The following is a 22,454-nucleotide window of genomic DNA, read 5'->3' as shown; positions in this document are numbered from 1 at the left end:
GAAACGTCTTCTTGATCTTATAAAAATTACCATGTCGTGTGGTAAGTAATTGACCATTATCGTTTTGAGTATAGTATGTTGTCCCCACCATCCTTTCCCTTAAATCTGAACCCTAGCCCTGTATGATTATCTTACTCTCTCTCCCTCCACTGATCCCCAAACTTGAGTCTCAAAAGCAATAGATTGCTTGAACTCCTTAGAAGCCACAAGCCTCAAATCAAACCCGATAAAAAAAATTAAAATAAAAAGTCAGATTGAAGTCTTAAACCTACGAAAAACTTTGAAATGATAAGTATAACACTAAATTTCTCTGCATAAAAAAAAAATATATATATATCAGGATGAGCCTTAAACCATCATAGTCCCTTCGTAGCTCTGTCTCTGAGACCAAATGCATTTAAGTCAAATAACACTGCACTAGGATTGTTCCCAGCCACAAACCAATTGAAGCATCGTTGGCATTTTGTGATGATAAACTAAATTAATTGTTTAAAATTTGGAAAACACAGAAAGCAAATTTCGATCCCACTTCTTCCTCGAAATGCGACACCGATACGGCTGTCGGGTTTTAGGCTCTTATTGATTCGGTAAATAATGTTGAAAAAAAATATGGAATCTGAACCGTAAGAGACGAGTATGGGACAGGCTGGGAAAGCTCTCTGCCCCTTTCATGTCCAATGGTCCATATGACCGTCTAGTTCTTAGGACGCATTAAACTTGAAGCATATTACATTTTGGGTAGATATTTAGGGAGGTGACAAAGACTGGTTCTTTTTGTGCCCAAATGAAGCTCTCAAATCTCCTCAAAGTCTCAAATCATGAATTTTTCAGTGTGTGCCATTGCACTTCCACATTATATTATTATTTTATTTATATTGTAACACGTTAATTAATGTGCTAATCATGCAAACTGGCAAACGGATTATGTCGTGTCAAATCCGTTATTTCAACGGGTTCGTAACAAGTTACCTGATAACAAACTGATTTGTTAATACGTCGTGTTAGTTCGTGTCGGGTTAATGGGTCAAGCAAGAAATTGTTATGCCTAATGTCAAAATCTGACAAACAATATCTTATCGTGTTCTTAACGGGTGACTCAATAATAACTTGACTCGTTAACGAGTTCTTAACGGATGATCCGATAATAACAAGACATGTTAACATGTTAACTCGAAACTTGTTATTTTCGTGTTAGGTGAACTTGTCAAGCTTAACTATGTTCATGACATATCAATTGCGTTGTATACTCATTTTATAACACATTAATGTAACAATATAACGATTACACTGATAAAATTCTTGAAACAGAAAATTCTCGAAACCATAGGACCATGTGAGGAGGAGGAAGCAGATTCGTCGTTGCGCTGTGTGGTCGTTGGATCCGGTAGCGAACTGAAATTGACGGAAGTAAGGTTGGCGGACCCCGTTGGCCCTTATATGTTAATAAACTCAAATCAGAAAACAAATAAAAGAATGCAAGTGTGTGGGTGGATTGTGTGCGTAGGGAGCACAAGCTTGGGCCACTTAGTCCGATCGCACATCGCAGGGTTTGTGAATCCCGTGACATTAATTTAACGAGTCTCAACTTTTAGAGAAAATAAAATACTAGGAAAAAGGAGGAACCCGTCGGTCTACATAGACCATGCAATTAAATACAACTGATTCCTAATCAGAGATCTATCTCTCGACCATTGGGTTGAAATGAAAATGTTAATTTAGGTACGTGTTTGATGGAGAAAGGTTTTGATTGGGATATCCGATCACGATATTTGTGAAACAACTCTTACAAAAGTATATCATTTTTCTTGAATTTTGGTACCACTTGACCTCTCGCTGTTCTCATCTGATGTAAGAGTTTTTTATTTAGGTGACCTTACCAAAATTGCTCGCGCATTAGAATAGGTTTAATCGTCAAATTTCACAAACATTTTGTTGTTTATAGTTACAAGAGAAACTAAACAAAGAAATGCATGTACAACAGAGGTTCGTACAACCAATGTTCTAAAAAATGGCTTAGGCGCTGGGCAATGGCGAGCCGAGATGTTTTCTTGCAAATCGGTGGGAAAAATCAGATGGGCTCTAGGCGGGCTAGGCGGTTTTTTTTTTTTTTTCAATGAAATAAAAAAAAAAAATCCTATCTAAGTCTAAGTGTTTTAAAATTGTGAACTTATTGTACATGTGTCATCCTACAATACTTCTCACTATGGTTATATGGCATATATGCTTAATGTGTTTTTAAATTTTGGATTTGTTGGATACTCTTTTTGCATTTTATCATTATTTTATTATCTTATCTATGGATTTCATACAAGTATAATTTTTTGTAAGTGTCAATATGTACTTATTTACAAGATATACAAGAAATTTATCTAAATTCGCTTAGATCTCGCCTAACCGCCTAAGCGCTAAGTGCTCGACCACCGTCCAACTAGCGCCTAGCGTTTTTTAGAACCTTACGTACAACAAAGGAAATGTTCGAATGAGCAAGTTTTGAATTCAACCTTTTCGACTAATTCTAAAGTCAAATCTCATAAAATTGAAATTGATCCATAAAAAGAAAAAAGAGAAATGCATGCACCATGGTCCATGAAGGGTATGTGTGTACAACAAAGGGACGGGTTTGATGAAGTCATAAGTGGAGCCATATCTTGATGTGGAACAACTCAAAGCAAATATTCCCCAAAACACAGAAGCGTTGGTAGTCGTAGTACCACCAGCTGGATTATTCTTCTTCCTACCTCCGTTCAACATCAAACTACTACAAATTATTATTATCATGATTATTATTATTATTTTGTGGTGCTCTCTCTTCGTTTTCTCATTCAATACTTATGAGAATATTTTTTTCCATCACTCTCAAGAGTGATGATGATGTTTAGCATCTTATTTATTGCAGGTGAGTTTAATTTTTAAGATCTGTGTAATGAATAAATATAAATCTCAAACCTTAAACTCATCTGATGATACTAAATATGGTGGTGATCATTACCATCACTTAAGGGTAGTGAGCATTACTGCCACGTTAGGATAGTGAATAAAAATACACCCAATATTTATTCACCAATTATCCCGTTCACTTTGGCTTGTTTTATAATGATTGAAAGTGCTTTTAGAAAAAATGTGTTTAGGTTCCAAAATCATTTAAAGTGCTTTCTACAATAAACACTAATTATGAACTTCTTGCATGAAACAATAAAGTGTTTTACAAAATTCATTTATCATTTTACTAAGGATTGATTTTAAAACCATTTCCACAAAAAATATTTTCAATCATTTTAAAAACACTTTCGAATGAACCCTTATTAATTCTATATAGAACCCCCAACCCTACACTTTGCACGATTCTTCATCATCATTAAATCAACGCACACGGACCACATTCAGTCATAGTAATCAAGTACCCCAACAAAATTTCAACAAAGTACTTAAGTATTAATCAAATGCCTTTTGTCTTTGATTGGAGCATAATATTGATTAATTTCATTAATCATTTCAAACACACAATGAAATCTGCAGTAGCTGGCACTAATTGCCAAGAATGATTGAAAGTGGATTTTGACAGTCAAATGTTTTTAATTACATCTATTAGGTAAAGTTAAAAGTATTTAGGATATGTTTGGTATTCAACTTGAATTTAATTTTTTTAATTCAAAAATAATTTTTAAATCTCAACTCGGTAATTCTTGTTTAGTAGAACTATTTTTAAAAAGTAAACTCAAACTAACTTGGAAAATTAGCTTATTCATAAAAAACCAAAAAAGCAGTTTTTGATGTCTTTAAAACTCATATCTCTCTATTTGATATATTTTTTTTTTCTCTCTCCTCCCAGTCTCTCGTCTCTCTTCCTATATTGCTCTGATTTTTCTCTCCTCTCTCCCAAGGAAGTGGATTGTCTGCCCTTCCATTTTTATAGTCTCCTCATGCCCTTCTATTTGTGTGATCACGGTTAAGTTACGTCAATATTTTATATTCCTATTACTTTTTGTTTTATTATTTCTATAAAAATTAATATAAAATGTTGACGTGGCTTAACCGTGACCACACATCACAGGAGGGCATGAGGAGAGTATGAAAATGGGAGGGCAAACAATCCACCTCCCTCTCACAATCCTTTCCCTTAGACTTCAACTTTCTCCGTCTCCCTCGTCTATCTCACTCCGGATTCTCTCTCTTCGTTCTCTCTCTGTTCTTTTGATCCTCTCTCTTCTCTCTCCCTTTCTTTGAATACAATTTTGAATTTATACCGAACAAGTTTTTTGGTCTTATGAAGTCTTAAGAAATGGCTTTTAGAAAAAAAATTTGGAAATAATAATTTTTTATTTTGGATAGAATACTAAATAGGCCCTTAATTACTTCAAACACATGACAAGTGCTTCTTTTTGCAATGCCTGAACTTTTGCTAATGGTTTGTGTGTGTGAATACTCATGGAAGAGTTAAAAGTGTTTTATGACAATTAACAATACTTTTGACTTTTGAGCGTGTTTGGCAGAAAAAGGTTTAAAATTACTTTTGAAATAAGGAAACAAGAATTTCTAATAAAAACGCTTTTGAGTAGAGTAGAGGTGATTTCTAAATGGAACTCTCAAATGCTTTTACGTGGTAGTATCGAATGGCTCCGGAGCTGTCGAATTCTGAATTCTCAACAAGGCGTCCACTCGAGTCTTCAGATACAAGCTGTACCAACTTTTTGTACAAGTACCAACTTGTTTAAACGGAAAAAGCATACTTTCTTTGGTCACACGGGCTTCTATTTTTCTCGGTCGTTTCCTGCTTGATTCGATCCCCTTTCCTTTTGATAGTCTGATTATTTTATCTGTGAATTCAATTAATTTGAAACGAAGACTTATAATGTTCAGGTTAGAGAATGCGTTGTGAGACGGAAGCTCTGAGTAAAATAAGTAGAAAAAGATCTAGGAAACTTGGAAAGACTTTTAAAAAAGACATAGAGTACCTGGAACTAACAGAAGACTTGACATAAAAACGAGCGACACTGAATTCATACAACCGATCTACTTAATGGATAAAACTTTTGTTATTGTTGATGTTGAGTTGTGTGGCTCATGAGTCATAAGTGCTTCTGCTTTTTCTCATCGATGACTCTTTGCAGTGTCGTGCCCGAAGGCCCTTTTCATCATGACATGGACATTGAGAGCAACCCGTGTGTGCTGATTGAATGGCTATGAGTGCACATTTGGTGCAATTCGTCTTATCGATTGTTTTGGTCAAATTTCAACCCAATGTTTTAATTACTTTATAATTGTTTTGATTTAAAGCAATCGATTAAGTTCGTACACAACCACCAATGTTAAAAATGTTTTGTTAACAAGTGCCAGATTAGGTCGTCTACACGTGTAAACGAATCTGAAAATGAGTGGACATTGAGTGCTTTTGGTCTTGCTCTTTATCACATGTTTTGGTCAAATTGCAATCTAAGTTTTAATTTTTCATTGTTTTGGATTTGAAGCAATCATATTAAGATCATACACAAGTAAATTAGTAATGCGACCACTAATGTTACAAATGTTTCCACTATGAGTGTCATGATAAGTCGATTATATGTTCAAGTGGATCGCGTGCTCAGTAAATAAGAACTATTAAAATTAACATTGTCGATGTTTTTATTTGTAAGGTACGAATGACAATTTAGTCAATTAATAATATCACAAATGATTCCAAAACAAGTGCTATGGTCAATTGAGTACATATGCAGGCGAATCGTATATCTATAAAATAGGAACAGCCAGAATCAGTATGATATTGGATTTCAATATAATCAATTATCAATGTCACATATGTTTCATAACGACTATTATGATCATTTGACTACATGTGCAAGCAGATCATTGACCCACAAAGTAGAAACGACCAAAACCAGCGTTGCCAATGTTTTAACTGACAATATACGAATTCCAATGTAATCAATCATCAATGTCACACATGTTTGCATAACGACTGTTAGGATCAATTGACTACACGTGCAAACGGATTATGACCATTCATGCTTTCTCAAAATAGTAACTACTAGTGCCACGCCCTGATCTCATGACATGACTAAAAACAAACCATTAGTACTACATTGTAGTACCTTTTCATTTTATTTTATGGTTGTACCTAACCTTAAGGTTAGACTATCTACGAACCTGATGAAGGGATAAAGCCAGTTATAGTTCACCATTTTGTTAAACTAAAAAACATAGAGTTCCATAACCACTCAATGGAACTCAACAAGTATGAATCATTACATTCAAGACTACTCAATGGAACCATCCAACCACTAGGATTCCAGACAACTTCATGAAATCCCAAGAATATAGTGCTTCGGACCAACTAAAAAAAATCATGCACGAAGTAGGATTCCAAGCCGACATTGCCATGTTTATGTTGACAAGACAAATTCCCATCGATTAGAATTAGTCTAAACTGTAAAAGATGAATGATATAGTTCAAATAATTGGCCCCTTCAAACGTAATCGATATAGAGAATTCAACCTCGAACACAATGATACATTCTCTTAAACTGATGTAGGCCATGGACCCACGTCATTATTATATTAAACAAGTGGCAGCTGGAATTTAAGTATTATAATTAATACGTGCATTTTTGGAGCTACGATGCATGTGTGGTGCTTTAAATCTATGGCTTATGATTATCTGAAATCTTTTAGTTTTCTAGGAGTTATATTGTATGTCTTTATTTCATTTGTCTTCTTATAGTTCCCAGTATAAATTGCAAGTCTATAAATACTTGTAGTTGTACGGCATAAAAGGAGTGGAAGTTTTTGAAATTATCATATTGATATTTGAGTTGTAAACTCGTTTTTAAGTGTCTTTCTATTGTGAGATTGTTCATTTTTGTTCTTTTAGTTGTTTACGTCGTAGGTTAGTACTAAAAACGAAGTTTTTAAGATTTTCAGATCTCTTCTCGCACTAAAAGATGGTAGACCATACTTACCTATTCTTTTACCTATCATTTCATTTTTATTTGACCACCACGTTGCATCCTTTGCATCATAAACTAAAAGGTTACCATCATACACTAGCATCTAAAATAAAATCAAAGGGAGTCAAATTTAAAAAGGCAAGCATGATGAAAAACATGGGAAAAAAGGGAATCAATGGATCATCAATGATAATATCCCGCAATTAAAGAAGATCCCCAGGGGTACTTTCGGCATAAAGGCATCGTTTTTCTTGCCTATTTAATCGTTGCATCAGGCATCTCTCTCAGGTTCTCAGTTCTCAATCCAACCGCATCTGAAAAAACATAAAAACATCTTCAAAATCTCTTCCCCTTTTATTTATCTGCTGACATATCTTCAAATCTCCCTTTGACCGCCGTGAACTGTCTCTCTCTCTCCCTCTCTCTCTCCTCTGCAAAATAAATATATAAATACAAATAAATATATATAATTTGGTTTTCCAGATTTTTTTTTTTTGGGTTTTCTCCCATCATCATCCTTGGCCTTTTCGCCGTTCTTGCAGAGAAAGGCTCTACCCGTGTTGTGAGATAAAGAAGAGAGAGAGAGAGAGAGAGTGATCCCTTTCTTATTTCACTTTTGGTTCTCTCTGGCACTGCAAAAGCTTGACACATTGTGGATTGGATTGATTAAATACATATCTTTTTCTGTTTAAGTGCATCGCTTATCTCCCTCTTCATAATTTAACTCCCTCTCTCTCCCTATCTGCGCACGCCCTATCCGTCTGTTCGAAGTTCCAAAAAGCTCTGATCCGACGGCCACGATCTTCTCGTCCTTCACTCGTACTACCACTTCCTCTTTATTTCTCTACGTAAGTATTTCTCCCTCTTCAAATACATAGCCTTATTGACCAACCTTTCTCTCTCTTCACTCTTTCTACGCTGATATACGTACTTGGGTATTTTTATATCACTATATATACACGCTTTCTGTGTTCTTCTCATGTGTTTAATGTTGTGTCTTCATAAATCTTATGTTTTTGTTTCTTCTTATTCATTCGAAATTACGAATTTTCATCTCTTGAAAAAAACCCATGTCTTGTTTTTAAAATCTGACACTTAATCTTTGATTAGTTCCAACATGCTTTGATTAGTTCCAACATGCAGTGATTTAACTTTGGATTATATGACTTGTTAACTGATATGGGGATTCTGGATTTTAGCTACTGATATCTGATTTACTTTTTCTGTTGAAATCTGCTCAGGGGGTATTTGAGTTTCTGCATTTCGTTTGCTGAGTGTGTTTACTGCTTGTTAAGTACATGATCAAAGCAGTGTTTGATAGCTTTTAAAGCCGTAAATTTCGAAAATTGCTTGATGAGTATTTTTTGCTAGTGTTGTCTGCAGCTAAATTTGATCTTGTATATATGCGTGTGCTGGTATACCTTATAAGAGTTTGTTAGATTTCGGTGGTACGGTTTTGGTGAACTATTAAGCTTAGTTCGTGTTGTTGAATGTAATCTACTGATCCTTGCACAGTGTGTATAATTGTTAATTCGTTTCAATTCAATGATGTGTAGAACTTCTTTTGCTTTCTGGGTTTGCAAAACTAGGTTAAGAATTTTGAGCATAGATAATAATTATAGGGATTAGGTTTGAGAGTCTTGGACCTTAAGCACACATGGGTTAAGTGTGGGGAAGAATTGTTGATGAGCTTGCTTTAGTTTGAAATATTAGATATAAACAGGTATGGGCTTTCCCAAATCAAATACCCTCGAAAAGACATTGGGCAAATCAGTCTATAGATGCCTACTCAATTATGTCCAAAACACACCCCTAAAAGTTTGAACTTTATATGGTTTTGTAGGTGGAAATGGTCTATATACTTGATTAATTGAAGGATTGTTGTATATTTCCGCTGTGTCTTTGTAAATCTCTATAAAGGAGAGGTAGAATTTTATGTGGGAAATTTTGTATGGAAGGCGATAGTTACTTTATAGAGGATGATGCTGGATGTTTATAGCCTGTAGGACAACCTGCAGGGACTGTACCGTTATGTAGGGCAAGATGCATCACACTGTGTGTGACTAGATTTTCCATTTCTTCGTCAAATCTATGTCCCAAACATGTAGGACTCAATGGTTTTGTGGGAATCGAATATCTGCTTTGTAACATTCATACCACTACAAGGAACGGGACATTATACCTTTCTCTATTGGTCTTTGCTTTAGATTTTATGTTACATCAATGACAGTCATCTTGTATTAGGAGTTAGGACCCAATTTGGGAGGTTGTGGATTCTATATGATATGATCTTTTCAAAGCTGAATTCTTTTCAAGAAAAAAAAAAAGAAAACTTAGGGCTTGTATGGGAAGTGCTTTTAATTCACTCAAAGCATTTTTTGAGAAAATGCTTTTGGGTTCCAAAAGCACTTCCTAGGGTTAACTTGCTTTTGCACTAAGTATTGGTTTCAAAAACATTTTCTCTAAAAATGTTTTCAGTCATTTAAAAGCCCTTCCCAAATGAGCCCTTAATCTTTATAAAGCTGAGGTATTGTGGTGATACTGTGATAGCATATGTGTCTAAAACTACCACTTGCATATCTGTTATAAGTGGGTCATGAATAATATACTTTTCATAGCATTTTGAAAAGCTTGTGTTTATTTATACTTATCATGCAAAAATAATAACCTTAACATTGTTATATATTATTTGTAGTGAACAAGTAGGCATCCTTGTACTCAAGGCTGATGGAGCCTAATGGTCATAGGAGAGTCAGGAGAAAGGATGTCCTAGAAAATGGTGACATGAGTCAGTCAAATTCAGGAGATGAGCTGGATCCATGGACTGCATGGGCTTACAAACCTCGGACCATTTCAATGTTGCTTATTGGCGCATGCTTCCTTATGTGAGTGCTCTTTCCACTAAGTAGATTTTCTAAAAATAGTAGGTATACAGGTTATTTTATGGATCACAAACTAAATACTTCTGGTCTTCTGCACTATTTAATACAATCCCTGCCAAAGCTATTGGGGCATCAGATGGTTTTGGCCGAGTAATATTCTCATGGATTTTATTTTCTTCTTCTTACAGTTGTCATATAGAAGTAGTTGAGTTGTTAGATTTCAAGCTTATGTGATTGCATTAGCACGTCAAATTGTCTACCACCGACATAGGTGATGCAATGGTGCTTTTAGGTCCCTCTATTAGGCTTACAGAATTTATTTTCCAATTGTAAATGGCGTTATTAGGTTTTTGTAGTCTCTTTTTAAGGTTTAACAGTGTATCTCTCTAATCATTTGATGAATTTTCGTTCATGCAATGATAGTGACTGTTACAAATTAGCATGCCTTACCCACCACATCCCAGGCCTTTGGTCTCCTTTTATACTCGGCTGGTCATTGTTGAAGAAATTGTGAGCTGTGTTTGTATTAAACAATTGGTTAATACATTTTCTTAGCTTGTTGTCTGTTTAAATGTACCAGTTGGGTAAGTGGATCCCTAGACCCAGAAAGCAGTGCATCTGGAGATGTTGTTACATCTGTAAAAAGGTTAGTTCTTATTTGTTAAATTTGGTGATTAGTTTGACAGTAATACTCTTATTTGCCCCTTACAAATACCATGCTGACTCTTTTCCTGCAGGGGTGTATGGGCGATGATTGCAGTTTTTCTTGCTTATTGCTTGCTGCAAGCCCCATCTACGTAAGTTCTTGGATTGAGCTAGTTGTATATTTTTTATCGTAGAAAAATGTTTCTGCATTTTACTGGATGGTTGTTTTGGTAACGAATGGGATTAAAAAATTTTGATTGGTTTTACTTTTCCTTGTTCGTTTTTCCCATATGAAAGTACTTCTTTTGCTGCTAGTAGTCACAGTAGTAATCGGGTGAGAAATTGTTAGCTTTATGTTCTATTGTGTTTCATACAGAGTGCTTATCAGACCACATCCAGCAATTTGGCGCTTGGTTCATGGAATGGCTGTTGTTTACCTAGTTTCTCTCACATTTTTGCTTTTCCAGGTCAGTTTTTGGCTTTATTATTATCATTGTTTTTATTTTTATAGTATTATAATTGGATTTTTCTTTGTCGGTTCGGTGTATACATGTATGTATGTTGGTATATGCGAGTATAAAACCTGAAAGTCTGTTTGTTGGAAGTTCTAATGTCTTCGGTATTGTGATAGTTAATTTTGGTTTCTCACTTTACAGAAGCGTGATGATGCTCGGCAGTTTATGAAGTTTCTCCATCCAGATCTTGGTGTTGGTAATGCAATTATTATTTTTTCTTTCAAATCTATTTAAGTGGAACTTTAGCTGATAAGTTTCTAACCTAACCTTTCTTATCTTACTATGGGTCACAAGATTCCTTGTTATAAATTTTTAATGTGGCGCTTTAACTGATAAGGGATGATTTATCATTCAATTTGTTATGCGTATGAGATTTGTAAAGCATTTTATACTTAAATTATTTGGGATGCTTTAGGTAGGCTGCATAATCAAGGTATTCATCCGTTGTTTGTATTTCTTGATTTCATACAGAACTTCCAGAAAAATCTTATGGTGCTGATTGTCGCATATATTTGCCTGAAAATCCTACTAGCAGGTTTAAGAATGTTTATGTATGATTTCTTCTTTCACGCCATCAATTTTAATTGTTTCTCATGTATCGTTATGTTCTCAATCTACATTAATACAGTATCAGGGTCTGAATCTTATAATATCTCTTTCTCCTTTCTCCCCAGGAAACTCTTTTTGATGAATTTGTTGTGGCTCATATAGTTGGATGGTGGGGAAAGGCTATACTGATCCGTAATCAGCCCCTTCTGTGGGTGCTTTCGATCGGATTTGAGTTGATGGAGGTTAGATTCTCGACCCTATACCTAATTCTATGTACGCTCAAGTGGTTGACTTGATATTAATTGAAAGCTTATTCGGCACGTTCAGTTTACCTTCCGCCATATGTTACCAAACTTCAATGAATGCTGGTGGGATAGTATCATTCTTGACATTTTGATCTGCAACTGGTTTGGTGAGAATTCTCTTACATTATTTTGAGCTTCTCTTAGCATAACATCTTGCATATCTTAGCAAAGGAGTTCTGTTATTTGTCCCATTTTCTGTCGTTTATTTAACTTTTTGGTATATTAGCAATTAAAAGTTTAGTTTTTATTTTTAGTAAAAACATTGGGGCTACGGCTGTGGTGCATGGGATGTATCTTGGTCAGTTCCTTTGTAGTGTACTGAAACTTTTGCTTACATTTGAGACTGTTCTTCGGATTCAAATAGATTGACTCACTTGACTAAAATCTTTTTGATTTTCCATTTGTCAGTTGATCATAATCTCTGTTTATTATTCGATTTGCTAAGAACTTTAAGACCACCAGTTGCTTATTTTGCAAAAACTGGGACGATGAGATCTTGTATTTGCAGTAATCATTTGCCAAATCTACCATTGTTTTTTCAATAAAGTTTATAGTCAAAAGTCAATATCTAGAGATTATTGTTGTGGCCTCCTGAGTTTTCTCTTTGGGTGCTTTGCAGGTATCTGGGCAGGAATGCATACGGTCAGGTACTTTGATGGAAAAACATACAAGTGGGTTGGTCTGAGCCGTCAGCCGAATATTATTGGAAAAGTATGTTTTGGGTTTCAGTTACACATTTTGGTTGACCATGATTGCATTATTTTTGCTAATTGGCTTGTAGAATTTTTTAACTGAAACAGGTATAATAAATTGGAAGTAATCATATAACGTGGGCAAATTTCTGTAGCTACTGCAATTATAATAAATAGTTAGTGTGGTTTCGACATTGCTATTTGCAATTGGTTTTCTGTACGTAGTTACTCGCAATATGTGATTTTGGGAGATGCAATCTGTATGGTTTCAGGTCAAACGAACACTGGGGCAGTTTACACCGGCTCAGTGGGACAAGGACGAGTGGCATCCCTTGCTTGATCCATGGCGTTTCATTCAAGTCCTCACTCTTTGCATTATATTCATGACTGTAGAGCTTAATACATTCTTTCTTAAGTTCTGTCTATGGATTCCTCCCCGGAACCCCTTGATCGTTTATAGGTTAATCCTGTGGTGGCTAATTGCAATTCCGACAATTCGCGAGTACAATTCATACCTTCAAGATCGGTACTCTCTCTCTCTCTCTCTCTCTCTCTCTCTCTCTCTCTTTCACACACACGCACACACACACACACCACATTTCATCAGAAACTATTTGCAGTGATGTAGTTTACGGCTTACTCTTTTTGCTCAACTACCGTATTTGCAGTAAACCAGTGAAGAAAGTAGGGGCATTTTGTTGGCTTTCTGTAGCTATTTGCATTATTGAACTTCTCATTTGCATCAAGTTTGGACATGGTATGGCCTTCTTTTCTTCGGGTTCCTTGGTTTTATGAAATTTCTCCGTCCATTGATTGACAGATGCTAATTTACATGATTTGTTTTTGTTTCTCTTGATCAGGATTATATCCTAAACCAATGCCATTGTGGCTGGTAACGTTTTGGGCATCCGCGGGAGCAGCCCTCGTAATATTTTTGATAATCTGGTCATGGCAACTGCATCAAAGTTTACGGCGAAAGAGGCAATGAATTTACAATTGTGTACATCATTCTTTGATTTGCTTCGTCGTCTCAAAGGGTTTCGATATCGATGCGTGTTGTAAATATTTATCAGCTTTTTATTAAATTTGTACATCCATCCTGATTTTCTTATAGATTAGCGGATCACAGTTCCTTGAGTAGAGAATATTCATTCTTTTCTTGCTAGGCAGCTCGGGAAATTACTGGTTTGCCCCCATTACTGGCAGATTTTTTAGAGGATGAGCCTTGTTCAATTACCGATTTCTTCATGCTAATGTTTAGTTTTTTATTTTTTATTTTTATGAGTTAAATTTTTGATTTTTTTTGACAAAAGGTTAAATGTCAGGGGAAGGGGAATCGGTGGTGATCGAATTTTTGTTCAATTATTACCTTCTGTCATTGTGATAAAGCGCCATCAGGTTAAAAAATTGTTAGTTGCATGAATGTTTCATCTATGTAATAATGTACCAAATGAGTCATGGCAAACAGCTGAGTCAAATTTCCTTGAGAGTATAGAATTTGTCAATCCGCTTAACTCGTTCGATATGAGGAAATGTTGAAGGTATACCGATTGTATGGCACATCTCGCAAAATGTGATATTTATATTTTGTACCACCCGACTTTATATTGGTTATATCTGACTTGAGAATTGTCTTAATTAGTTCATTCCATTGTAGTTTCTCTCTAGAGTGGAAGTCGAAACGAGTAAAAGTATGTTCTGTAAACAATTTTAGTGATGAATTTACTATTATTCTTTACAAATAGTATTACGACAATGGCTGTACAAATTACAAACCCAAATGAAATGATTCATTTTAATCAAAATCCCTGTACCCTTTACTATGAGGCTTAAAGTTCACCTTCTTACTTTCATGACCACACATTAGACTTATTTTCACATTATAGAATCCATGATGTTTCTTGTTTTTTGTTACCCTATTTTCGAAGACTCGTCATTTACACGTCTGACACATTTATTAGGATCTTCGGTCAGCTTCGACGAAGCTAGCAAGATCCGAAACAATGAAAGATCCCGGGGCTTAGACCTAATCCACAGCATGCTCTTTACTATTCAGGGCATCCCATTTCCTAGAGGACAAGCTTCTAAGCTCCTTTTTGATACAATTTTTCTACATAGATTTTGATGCAATTTTTCTACATAGAAGCAAATGGGGAGGGCTCTGGTTTTTTCTTCCAAACAGTCCGTCCCCGAACAATCTCTTCATCTTTATGGTTCCCAGTTGTTCGGAGGAGATGTGTATATCTAAATGGGATCTTCTCAAAGGAGCCCAAAAACACGCTGTTCTCAAGAATCCCAGCTCCCAGAGAAAATCCGTTCAGTAGACTTGTGTCATGATTCTCTTGTTTCAGTCCCTCTATCAACATTCCATCTTTGTCTGGATCGCAAAGCGATTGAACAATATCTGAACTCCCACACTCCTTTCTGTATTCTAGTGTGATTCCAGTCAGTTGGTGAGTCTCCAAAATATTGTCAGGAATCGTCTGTCGAAAACATAGATTAAATTGGTCAATTAAGAGTTAATTATGGTAAAAAGAAACTTAAGTGACTGTTTAGAACTACTTCCGAGATTTTAACCCTTTCAGAAGCAGTGCCAAACATGCTTTTAACTAGGGAAAACAGATTTTATTTACCTCAAGCATCCATCGTACGTACTTGACATTGTTGACATGCTGGTTCATGTCCAAATCACTTCTCTTGGGCTACAAGTAATAAGAAAATTGCATATTCAGAATATGCTTAATTCTCGCAAGTCTCAACTGTATATATGGATGTAGCTCTGAAACGTGGGAATAATTTGGACACGAAATGTTACCTTCAAATCGTTGTTGACATACTTAGCGTTGTTGTCCAACTTGACGATTTTCTCAGGGACATCGTCTGGGATTGCCTGCTTCTCTATGAACCAAGGCGCAATCTCACCCCTCACTCCCTCTGGCATTTTCGAAAGGCGCCTAGTTTTCTGGTTCATCATCACCCAGGTGCTGTTCCATGTTTTATTACAACCATGGTTAATCAATGACAAGACTGAAATAAATCATTCATGGGAGATCATGAAAGTGATTGGAAGTTTGAAGAAATTATACAGTACCTGGTTGCACGAGCGAAAATATGGCCTGTAGCTTGGCTTCGGATCAACCAGTCTCGCTTCATACCATTCTTCCCTGATGCTTGAACCCAAGTGTCGATTTCCAGTACCTCTCCCCTGCAGGATGTGATTGTCACATTTTTTTTTAACTTAAAAACTGTTCAATGCTACAAAGAGTCCTACTACCTAGCTTTAAAATTTATAGAAAAAAGAGAACAACTCCATGTTCGAGTCCCCTCTCTGAGGTTTAAATTAGATTAGAATATCGCTCGATCACAATGAAAACCGATGATTGGACTTACCAGATTGGATACTGGTCAACTTGAACTTGCATTCTTGAAACAACCCAAATAAGATCATTCTTCATCATTTCATGTGTTGCTCCAAATCCATCACTCAGGAGTCCAGACATCCAAACATGATTCAATGCCGTCTCCTGCATCATACCCAAAAAAAAATTCAGTATTTTTGAGTTTCGAAACAATGTAACACAATCATCACATGTAAGAAAAACAGCTTTCTTAACTTCATCACCTGAAGCAGATTGACGATGCTCTCAAGTGTGGCAGTTTTATCCGGGCCAACCTCATAGGACCTAACGACAACCCTCTGCCTGTACCCCACGCCGCCTTCGATGCTAAACGCTTGTCGGAAATGATCAACGGACTGCTTGGTTGTCGGAATGTTCTGTCTAGCCTGCTGCTCAGTCACGAAGTCATTTCTGGTTGCCACACCAGCTGCCATATCAACTTTGGTTGCGGTTTTCGTGGAAGTTCCATTGATCTTGATGCTGCTCAGCTTTTGCTTATTGGAGTCGTGGCTATCTCTGCTGGAAGAACACCTCACTGGGAAGTAGGCAAGATAAGAGATGGTGGCCATGGCATGAAACCTTTTTTCAGGGGGGTATTTTTTATTTTTTATTTTATTTTGGTTAGAAGAAAGGTTGAAATTTGGAAATGGGGAAGGAGATGGTTAAATAGTTGGTTGTGGACGGAAAAAGTTAGGAAATTTGAGAGGACAAAAGAGGAAGGAGTTGTATATCTCAAAGAATTGCCTTGTGTGTGTTGAAGGTCAAGTTTTTGGTGCTCTAAATTTTTGAGTTGTGATAACATAGGTTTGATCGACTTCACAAAGCAGACAAAAGGGTTAGTGTATATGTTTTTGTCGCATATTTTTCTTTTGTTTTGTCATGTTTTGGAAGAGAGATGCAAATACAAAGTGAACATGACTGGTTGGTCTAGCCACGTTTGGGTTTTCACTTACTTGAAGGGGGTGTTTCGAGTTTAACTCACGTAAATGCGACGATGATATCATATGTTGAAAGATTGAAGGATCGCGCATGTGCTCAAAAGAAGTTAGATTACTTCTAGTACTGTTGATTAATTTTATGACGAAATTTCAACTTCTTTTCGATTTATGTATATAGTGAGTTTGTCTCCATTTGAGAGTGCTTCTGCAAGCACTAAAAGTGTTTTTTGACAACAAAAAAAAAGCTTCATGAGGATGCTTTTTCATGATGCACTTTCAAATGCTTTTCTAGAAAGCACTTGCAATTTTTTTTTACGTATTTGCAATAAAAACGCTTTTAGCTGAAAGGCACCCTTTTTTTTTTAGATAAGTTAAAGTTAGTCTTTTTGGTCATATACGTATAGTATCGTTCGTATTAACAAAAATGCAAAATGCAAAGCGAGGTGGATGTGGCAGTTTTAAGGCATGACAGCAGCGTGAGGATCGTAGTTTTGTACGATTTGATGCTCGTAGTCTCCGATTAAGCACGGTTTGAATTTAATGCATGATTGGATTAATACAAACAAACAATTCATTCCAAACCATTCCGTGGTAAAAGGACATTTGGGGGAACCAATTGGCTGTTGGATATAGAAAACCCAAACTCTTCCTTCTCTCCAAGACTTGCCTACCTTGATTTGATTTTGGTTCTTGCTTTTGAAGGTTACCTTTGTTTTGGAGAAGGATTCTTTCCTCTCTTTTTTCCCTTTGTTTTTTGTACATTTCGAGGTAGAAAGTAAAATTGATGTTATGGGATGTTTCACAGTTAAAAGTTAATCGCAAAGTGATCTCCGCACGTCTTTTTTTTCCATCTTAGAATAGTAAGGCATTGTTCGCTTTGAGCATGCTAGCAAAAATTTGTATCTCAGCTATTAAGCTCAAAATGCGTCTTTACATGGAGATGTAACACACTGGTTAACCTACAAGCGTCCTTTCACAAGCTCACACAACCCTTGTTATTACTTCACTTTTTGTGAAATAAAACAATTGCATATTGACCAAAAAATAAAAATAAAACAATTGCATATGTTTAGTACAAGCTATGACTTGAGTTGTAGGAGGTGAATTATGGTGAATAAATTTACATTTACCATTCTAAAGTTACATCCGATGAAAGAGAATAAAACCACAATCAATCCTTATCTTACTAGGTGGGGTTGGTTTAATGAATCTTAGAATACCGCTGTACTAAGTTTTGCGCCAAGTTTTTTGTTAGCTCCAAATACTCTATATCTTTTCTTATAGTCTATTTCAGAGTCTTTCTAAGTCTTCTGTTATCCAATGAAAAAGAAATCCACAATGCTGCTGTAATACAGAAAACTAACACAAGACGGGCAGTGCATAATTTTTCACTGCCTCAAGAAGTTGATTCTTGCGGTCCACCGGCCACGTATTCCTCAATGCCAAGTTACAGTGTGAACTCAAACTCTTATCAGTATTTTTCTGCGGAAAGGATCCTCTTCGGATCCCTTTCCTTTTTCTGCATCTAAGTTCTGGAAAAATTCTAACACGTCGGTGTCATTCAACATCAGCAGTCGGGAAATTGCTCTGTTTCTTTACGCCCAAGCAAAGTTTGACCTGCAACAATGACGGCGTCGCCGTGAGTTAGTGAACAGGCAAGAGTTAGGGAGATGAGGTTGGGGATGCCTTGCATACGAAGGGAACAAACAAGCAAAGCCAAAGGGAGAATTAAGGAATGTGTCCATCAAACATAATGAGACAAGCAGTAGACTCTTCTGTTTGAACAATTAGTAAAACTAAGCACGACCGATGGCTACCATGTCGATTATGCAATTGTTTTCCCTTGGTCTGATTATGCTAAGCATCGGGTTGAACGAATGTTTGGACTTTTAGACATGTTGCTCTTCGAGATTAAGTGCGTAATTAATTACTAATTATCATATAAACAACATTCTGTCCCACATTGCTAACAGGTGGGTTCATCAGAAAGAACAAAAGAGGCGATTATAAATTAGAAGTGAATGTGTGCAAGTGAGACTCTTTGGCCCCCTTGACCAACATCTACAGATAAATTTTCTTTCAGTCACCTCACACGCACCTCATGCAGCAACCGAGGAGATGCAGACCAACACGAGTCCTGTGTTCATTTCTGCCCGGAAGGGTGTAACGAATGTAGTGGCCGTTATGTTTCAAGTTGAAGTTCTACTTGCCACATTCTACGCCTCTGGAAATAATTGAAGAGACAGGCAAACGTGAACAAAACTGAAACATGCATGTCCTCTGGAAAGAGTCCTTCTGTACTGTTAAAGTTCTTGAATCACAGGAACCTACATTTCATGGTTACAGGAAGACTGTCCAAGATAACGCTACAGCAACATTAACGATATTTCAAGCTGAATTGGATAAACTAGAAGATTTCACTATCTGCTCAGTATTAATAAAACTCTGTTAAAAACAAAAAGTAATACATCAGATTTTAAACTGGACAAAAAACCACATTCGTTACAACAATCCCGAACATGGCAGCACTTCCATCCTTCCTATTACCTCATGAAACAAAATAAGAAGGAAAAGAATGAACCAATAATCTTGTCAGATGTTTTATTTGGAACAATATGATACACTTGAGAGTTTTATCTGTACACTCTGATGTTGACTCTTCCGAAAAAATGGTTTCTGATAACTAATCAATAATCCAATTCAACAACTGATTTTGAGTATATTCTTCTAAAGTTGGCAACAGCACAAAAATCCGGTAAATATGGACTCAACCTTTCAAGTTACAGGTTTGCCGAACTCACCAATCATCATCAGCAACCCTATTTAGCAAATGACCTGTAAAACATTGAACCGGGAAAGCTGTCAAGCCAAGAAGAATATTAAAGTTTGAGAATGTGATATGTTGAAGCGAAAGTTGAAAGGAGATATCTTACTTGCAGTATAACTCAAGGGAATTTGGTGGTTAACACAACAGAGTTCTCTCGGAGTTGAGAAATCCCTCTTAATATCTCATGCCTCTCTTTGAATAGTCAGCTGATAAACCTTGAACGCCACCAATAGCCTCATCAATACTTTAAACGAGCAGTTCCTTCACTAGCTTGAAATTAAATTCTCAAGGTACCGAACTGCATGCAACTGATAGTCTTTGTCTAGATGCTTAAAAAGTGCACTGTGTGTACAAGAATCAGGCTCGATCTCTCTGTCAAGCATCTGTTTATACAACCTCAAAGCCTCCTTCCAGTTGCCTATGTTGCAGTTCTCATTTATTAGAATAGTGTATGTATACTTATTTGGAGTTATTCCTTTCTCCTCCATCTCCGCAAACGACTTGTAAGCCTGATCCATTCTCATCACTTTACAAAGGCCATTTATCAGCGCATTGTAGGTGACCACATTTGGCAAAACACGCTTCTCTTGCATCTCTGAGAAGTACATATATGCCAGTTCTAGTCTTCCCTTAGCTGCGTGTGCATGAATCAATACTGTGTAAGTTATCACCGAAGGAGACAAACCTTTGCTAAGCATCTCATAGAACACCTCTCTTGCCTTCATGAGTTGGCCACTCTCCAGGTGAGCGTGAATGATGCTAGTATAAGTTATATGGTCTGGAACGATACCATCACGTACAATTTTCTGCAACAAGGTATATGCTTCATCCAAATTGCCCAATTTACAAATCCCATTCACAAAAATATTGTATGTGAACAAATCAGGAGGGAAACCCCCTGCCAGTATTTCTTCTTGCATGCTAAATGCCTTGGAAGGGTCACCAAGCGTCAATTCACCCACTATTCGAGTATTGTATGCAAATCGGTCCGGCTTCACTCCTCTATGCAACATCTCATCAAATAACTCCTTGGCCATCGATAAGTTTCCCGCCTTGCAAGATCCATTTACCAAGATGGTATATGTAAAAACATCAGGGCAAGTTCCTTGATTGGTCATTTCATTTTTAAGCTGTCGAGCAACAGCCAAGTCTCCGGATCTGCAAAGACCATCCATAAGTGTGTTATAGGTGACGACAGTAGGAGTGAAAGTCCTATGCCTCAACTCATCAAACAATCTGAAAGCATCCCCCAAGTTCCCTAATCTACAATACCCGTATATTAGAGTGTTGTAGGACACTATATCCGGCCTTATATTTCTCTTTAACATATTGGAAAACTGTTCCCTGGCATCAATCACTCTTCCCCGCTTGCAGAGTCCATACATTAACGAATTATAAGTAGCCACGGTGGGATTCGCTCCTCTAATTACCATTTCTTTCTCAAGACATAATGCCTCTTCAAGCAGCCCTTTGTTGCAATACCCACAAATCAAAGGGTTATAAGTAAATGCTGTAATCCTCAATCCAGATTTCATCATTTCCTGGATCAGTCCCTTGGCCTGCTCCAGCTCCCCTTTCTTTGACAGCCCATTGATCAACACATTATACGTTACATCGTTCGGAAAACACTCTATCTTTTGCATCTCTGACAAAAGGTCAAGTGCTTGTTGCACTTCTCCTTCCTTGCAGAATGAATCCAACATAGTGTTATAGGTAACAATCGTCGGCTTAATCCCAGCCTCGCCCATCATTCTGTAAACGTCTTTAACTCTAGTCACAAGGTGTTTATTTCTAAGTATCCTAAGAACCCTATTGCAGTTCTTCACGTCTGGCAACAACCGGTTTCGAACCATCTTATCGAAAATCCAGAGACATTGCTCAAGCATCGATTTTTTTGTATAAACCCAGAACAAGAGATCGAGAAGCTTCAACGAGACCTTCGAAAACACATACTCATTAATCAAAACATCCACAATCCCATGCATATTTACACTAATCACCCTCTCCATAACCCAATGCGCCGGCCTCATCAAATTGTTGTGAGCCAGAATCTCAAGAATCACACAGAACGCAAACTCGGATCTTTTAAAACCCGGTTGGCCCTCGACCCATCGGAAAAACCTCAGAGCGATTCTGGGTCGGGTCCTAATCTCGACGAGGACTCGAACAAACAAGTCGGGGTCGACAATAACAGCTTGGAAACGATCGGAGACCCACTTGGAGTTGCAAAAAGCCCAGGGCTTTTCGTCAATGGTGTCGAAAATAAGGTCCCGGTAATGCGTTTGGGAGAAAGCTGTGGTGGGTAGAGAAGTAATTGAGAAGCAGTTGTGGGAAGACCCAGAGAGGGCGAAGAAATGGCGTACCTTGAAAGGACGGTGGTGTACGGCGGAGGTGGAGGAGGCAGTGGCGGCTAAAGCTTTTGAAGCTCTGGCGCAGAGGGTCATTGAGTGCAGAGGCGACTCATCCGGTGGCGGAGGATCGGAGAGAGAGGTTTTGGGTTTTGGGTTTCGAGTGAGTTCGACGGTTGATGGACGGCTCAGATCGAAGTGAGCTTGGGTAAAGGTGTGGAAGCAGCCATGGTGATGGTGGCTAGTGTATTGCGGACCCCAGCCCAAACCAAAACACTGGACTTCGTAATCCGAATTTCAAGTTTACTGTTAGGTTTTACTCTATGATCCACAACTGTTTATTTTTTTAATTCACACTTTAAAGATCAACTCGACCAAAAATCAACTAAATTCAAAATTATTTAGACGAATCAT

The 22,454-nt window shown here is 37.0% G+C and overlaps 3 protein-coding genes across 4 annotated transcripts; 1 reads left to right on the top strand and 2 right to left on the bottom strand.

Moving 5' to 3' along the window:
* Positions 1–7,227: 7,227 nt before the first annotated feature.
* Positions 7,228–13,804, top strand: LOC137732477 (L-serine--phosphatidylethanolamine / L-serine--phosphatidylcholine phosphatidyltransferase-like). Of its 2 annotated transcripts, none has more exons than XM_068471790.2 (13): positions 7,228–7,789; positions 9,637–9,826; positions 10,404–10,469; positions 10,561–10,620; positions 10,845–10,935; positions 11,125–11,179; positions 11,455–11,534; positions 11,658–11,774; positions 11,860–11,944; positions 12,457–12,548; positions 12,802–13,055; positions 13,198–13,286; positions 13,390–13,804. In XM_068471790.2, exons 2-13 carry the CDS (start codon positions 9,669–9,671, stop codon positions 13,515–13,517), a joined length of 1,275 nt encoding a protein of 424 aa, XP_068327891.1. In that variant the 5' UTR covers positions 7,228–7,789; positions 9,637–9,668; the 3' UTR covers positions 13,518–13,804. The 2 variants fall into 2 exon arrangements, with proteins under 2 accessions (XP_068327891.1, XP_068327892.1); XM_068471791.2 differs by lacking the exon at positions 7,228–7,789 and adding an exon at positions 7,821–7,876.
* A 622-nt stretch (positions 13,805–14,426) lies between these two features.
* Positions 14,427–16,594, bottom strand: LOC137732478 (palmitoyl-acyl carrier protein thioesterase, chloroplastic-like). The gene is made up of 6 exons (XM_068471793.2): positions 16,152–16,594; positions 15,920–16,053; positions 15,621–15,734; positions 15,345–15,513; positions 15,163–15,231; positions 14,427–15,012 (listed from the first exon to the last, which is right to left on the bottom strand). Exons 1-6 carry the CDS (start codon positions 16,494–16,496, stop codon positions 14,665–14,667), a joined length of 1,179 nt encoding a protein of 392 aa, XP_068327894.1. The 5' UTR covers positions 16,497–16,594; the 3' UTR covers positions 14,427–14,664.
* A 2,669-nt stretch (positions 16,595–19,263) lies between these two features.
* On the bottom strand, positions 19,264–22,314 carry LOC137732231 (uncharacterized). The gene is made up of 2 exons (XM_068471534.2): positions 19,799–22,314; positions 19,264–19,700 (listed from the first exon to the last, which is right to left on the bottom strand). Exon 1 carries the CDS (start codon positions 22,134–22,136, stop codon positions 19,959–19,961), a length of 2,178 nt encoding a protein of 725 aa, XP_068327635.1. The 5' UTR covers positions 22,137–22,314; the 3' UTR covers positions 19,264–19,700; positions 19,799–19,958.
* Between the last annotated feature and the right edge of the window lie 140 nt (positions 22,315–22,454).

This window comes from Pyrus communis, chromosome 16, assembly GCF_041283825.1.
Source record: "Pyrus communis isolate YQ-2024b chromosome 16, ASM4128382v1, whole genome shotgun sequence".
NCBI lineage: Eukaryota > Viridiplantae > Streptophyta > Magnoliopsida > Rosales > Rosaceae > Pyrus > Pyrus communis.
This window is presented reverse-complemented; position numbering and strand designations above follow the sequence as displayed.

What these genes read in the sequence shown, in the direction of transcription:
- LOC137732477 (XM_068471790.2), top strand. Translation starts at nt 9,669, where the DNA reads ATGGAGCCTAATGGTCATAGGAGAGTCAGGAGAAAGGATGTCCTAGAA. An exon ending in GTTGTTACATCTGTAAAAAG is followed by an intron (nt 10,470 to 10,560) that starts GTTAGTTCTTAT and finishes CTTTTCCTGCAG; the next exon opens with GGGTGTATGGGCGATGATTG. An exon ending in GCAGGTTTAAGAATGTTTAT is followed by an intron (nt 11,535 to 11,657) that starts GTATGATTTCTT and finishes CTTTCTCCCCAG; the next exon opens with GAAACTCTTTTTGATGAATT.
- LOC137732478 (XM_068471793.2), bottom strand. Translation starts at nt 16,496, where the DNA reads ATGGCCACCATCTCTTATCTTGCCTACTTCCCAGTGAGGTGTTCTTCC. An exon ending in GCATCGTCAATCTGCTTCAG is followed by an intron (nt 16,054 to 16,151) that starts GTGATGAAGTTA and finishes GGTATGATGCAG; the next exon opens with GAGACGGCATTGAATCATGT. An exon ending in ATGTCAACAACGATTTGAAG is followed by an intron (nt 15,232 to 15,344) that starts GTAACATTTCGT and finishes TATTACTTGTAG; the next exon opens with CCCAAGAGAAGTGATTTGGA.
- LOC137732231 (XM_068471534.2), bottom strand. Translation starts at nt 22,136, where the DNA reads ATGACCCTCTGCGCCAGAGCTTCAAAAGCTTTAGCCGCCACTGCCTCC.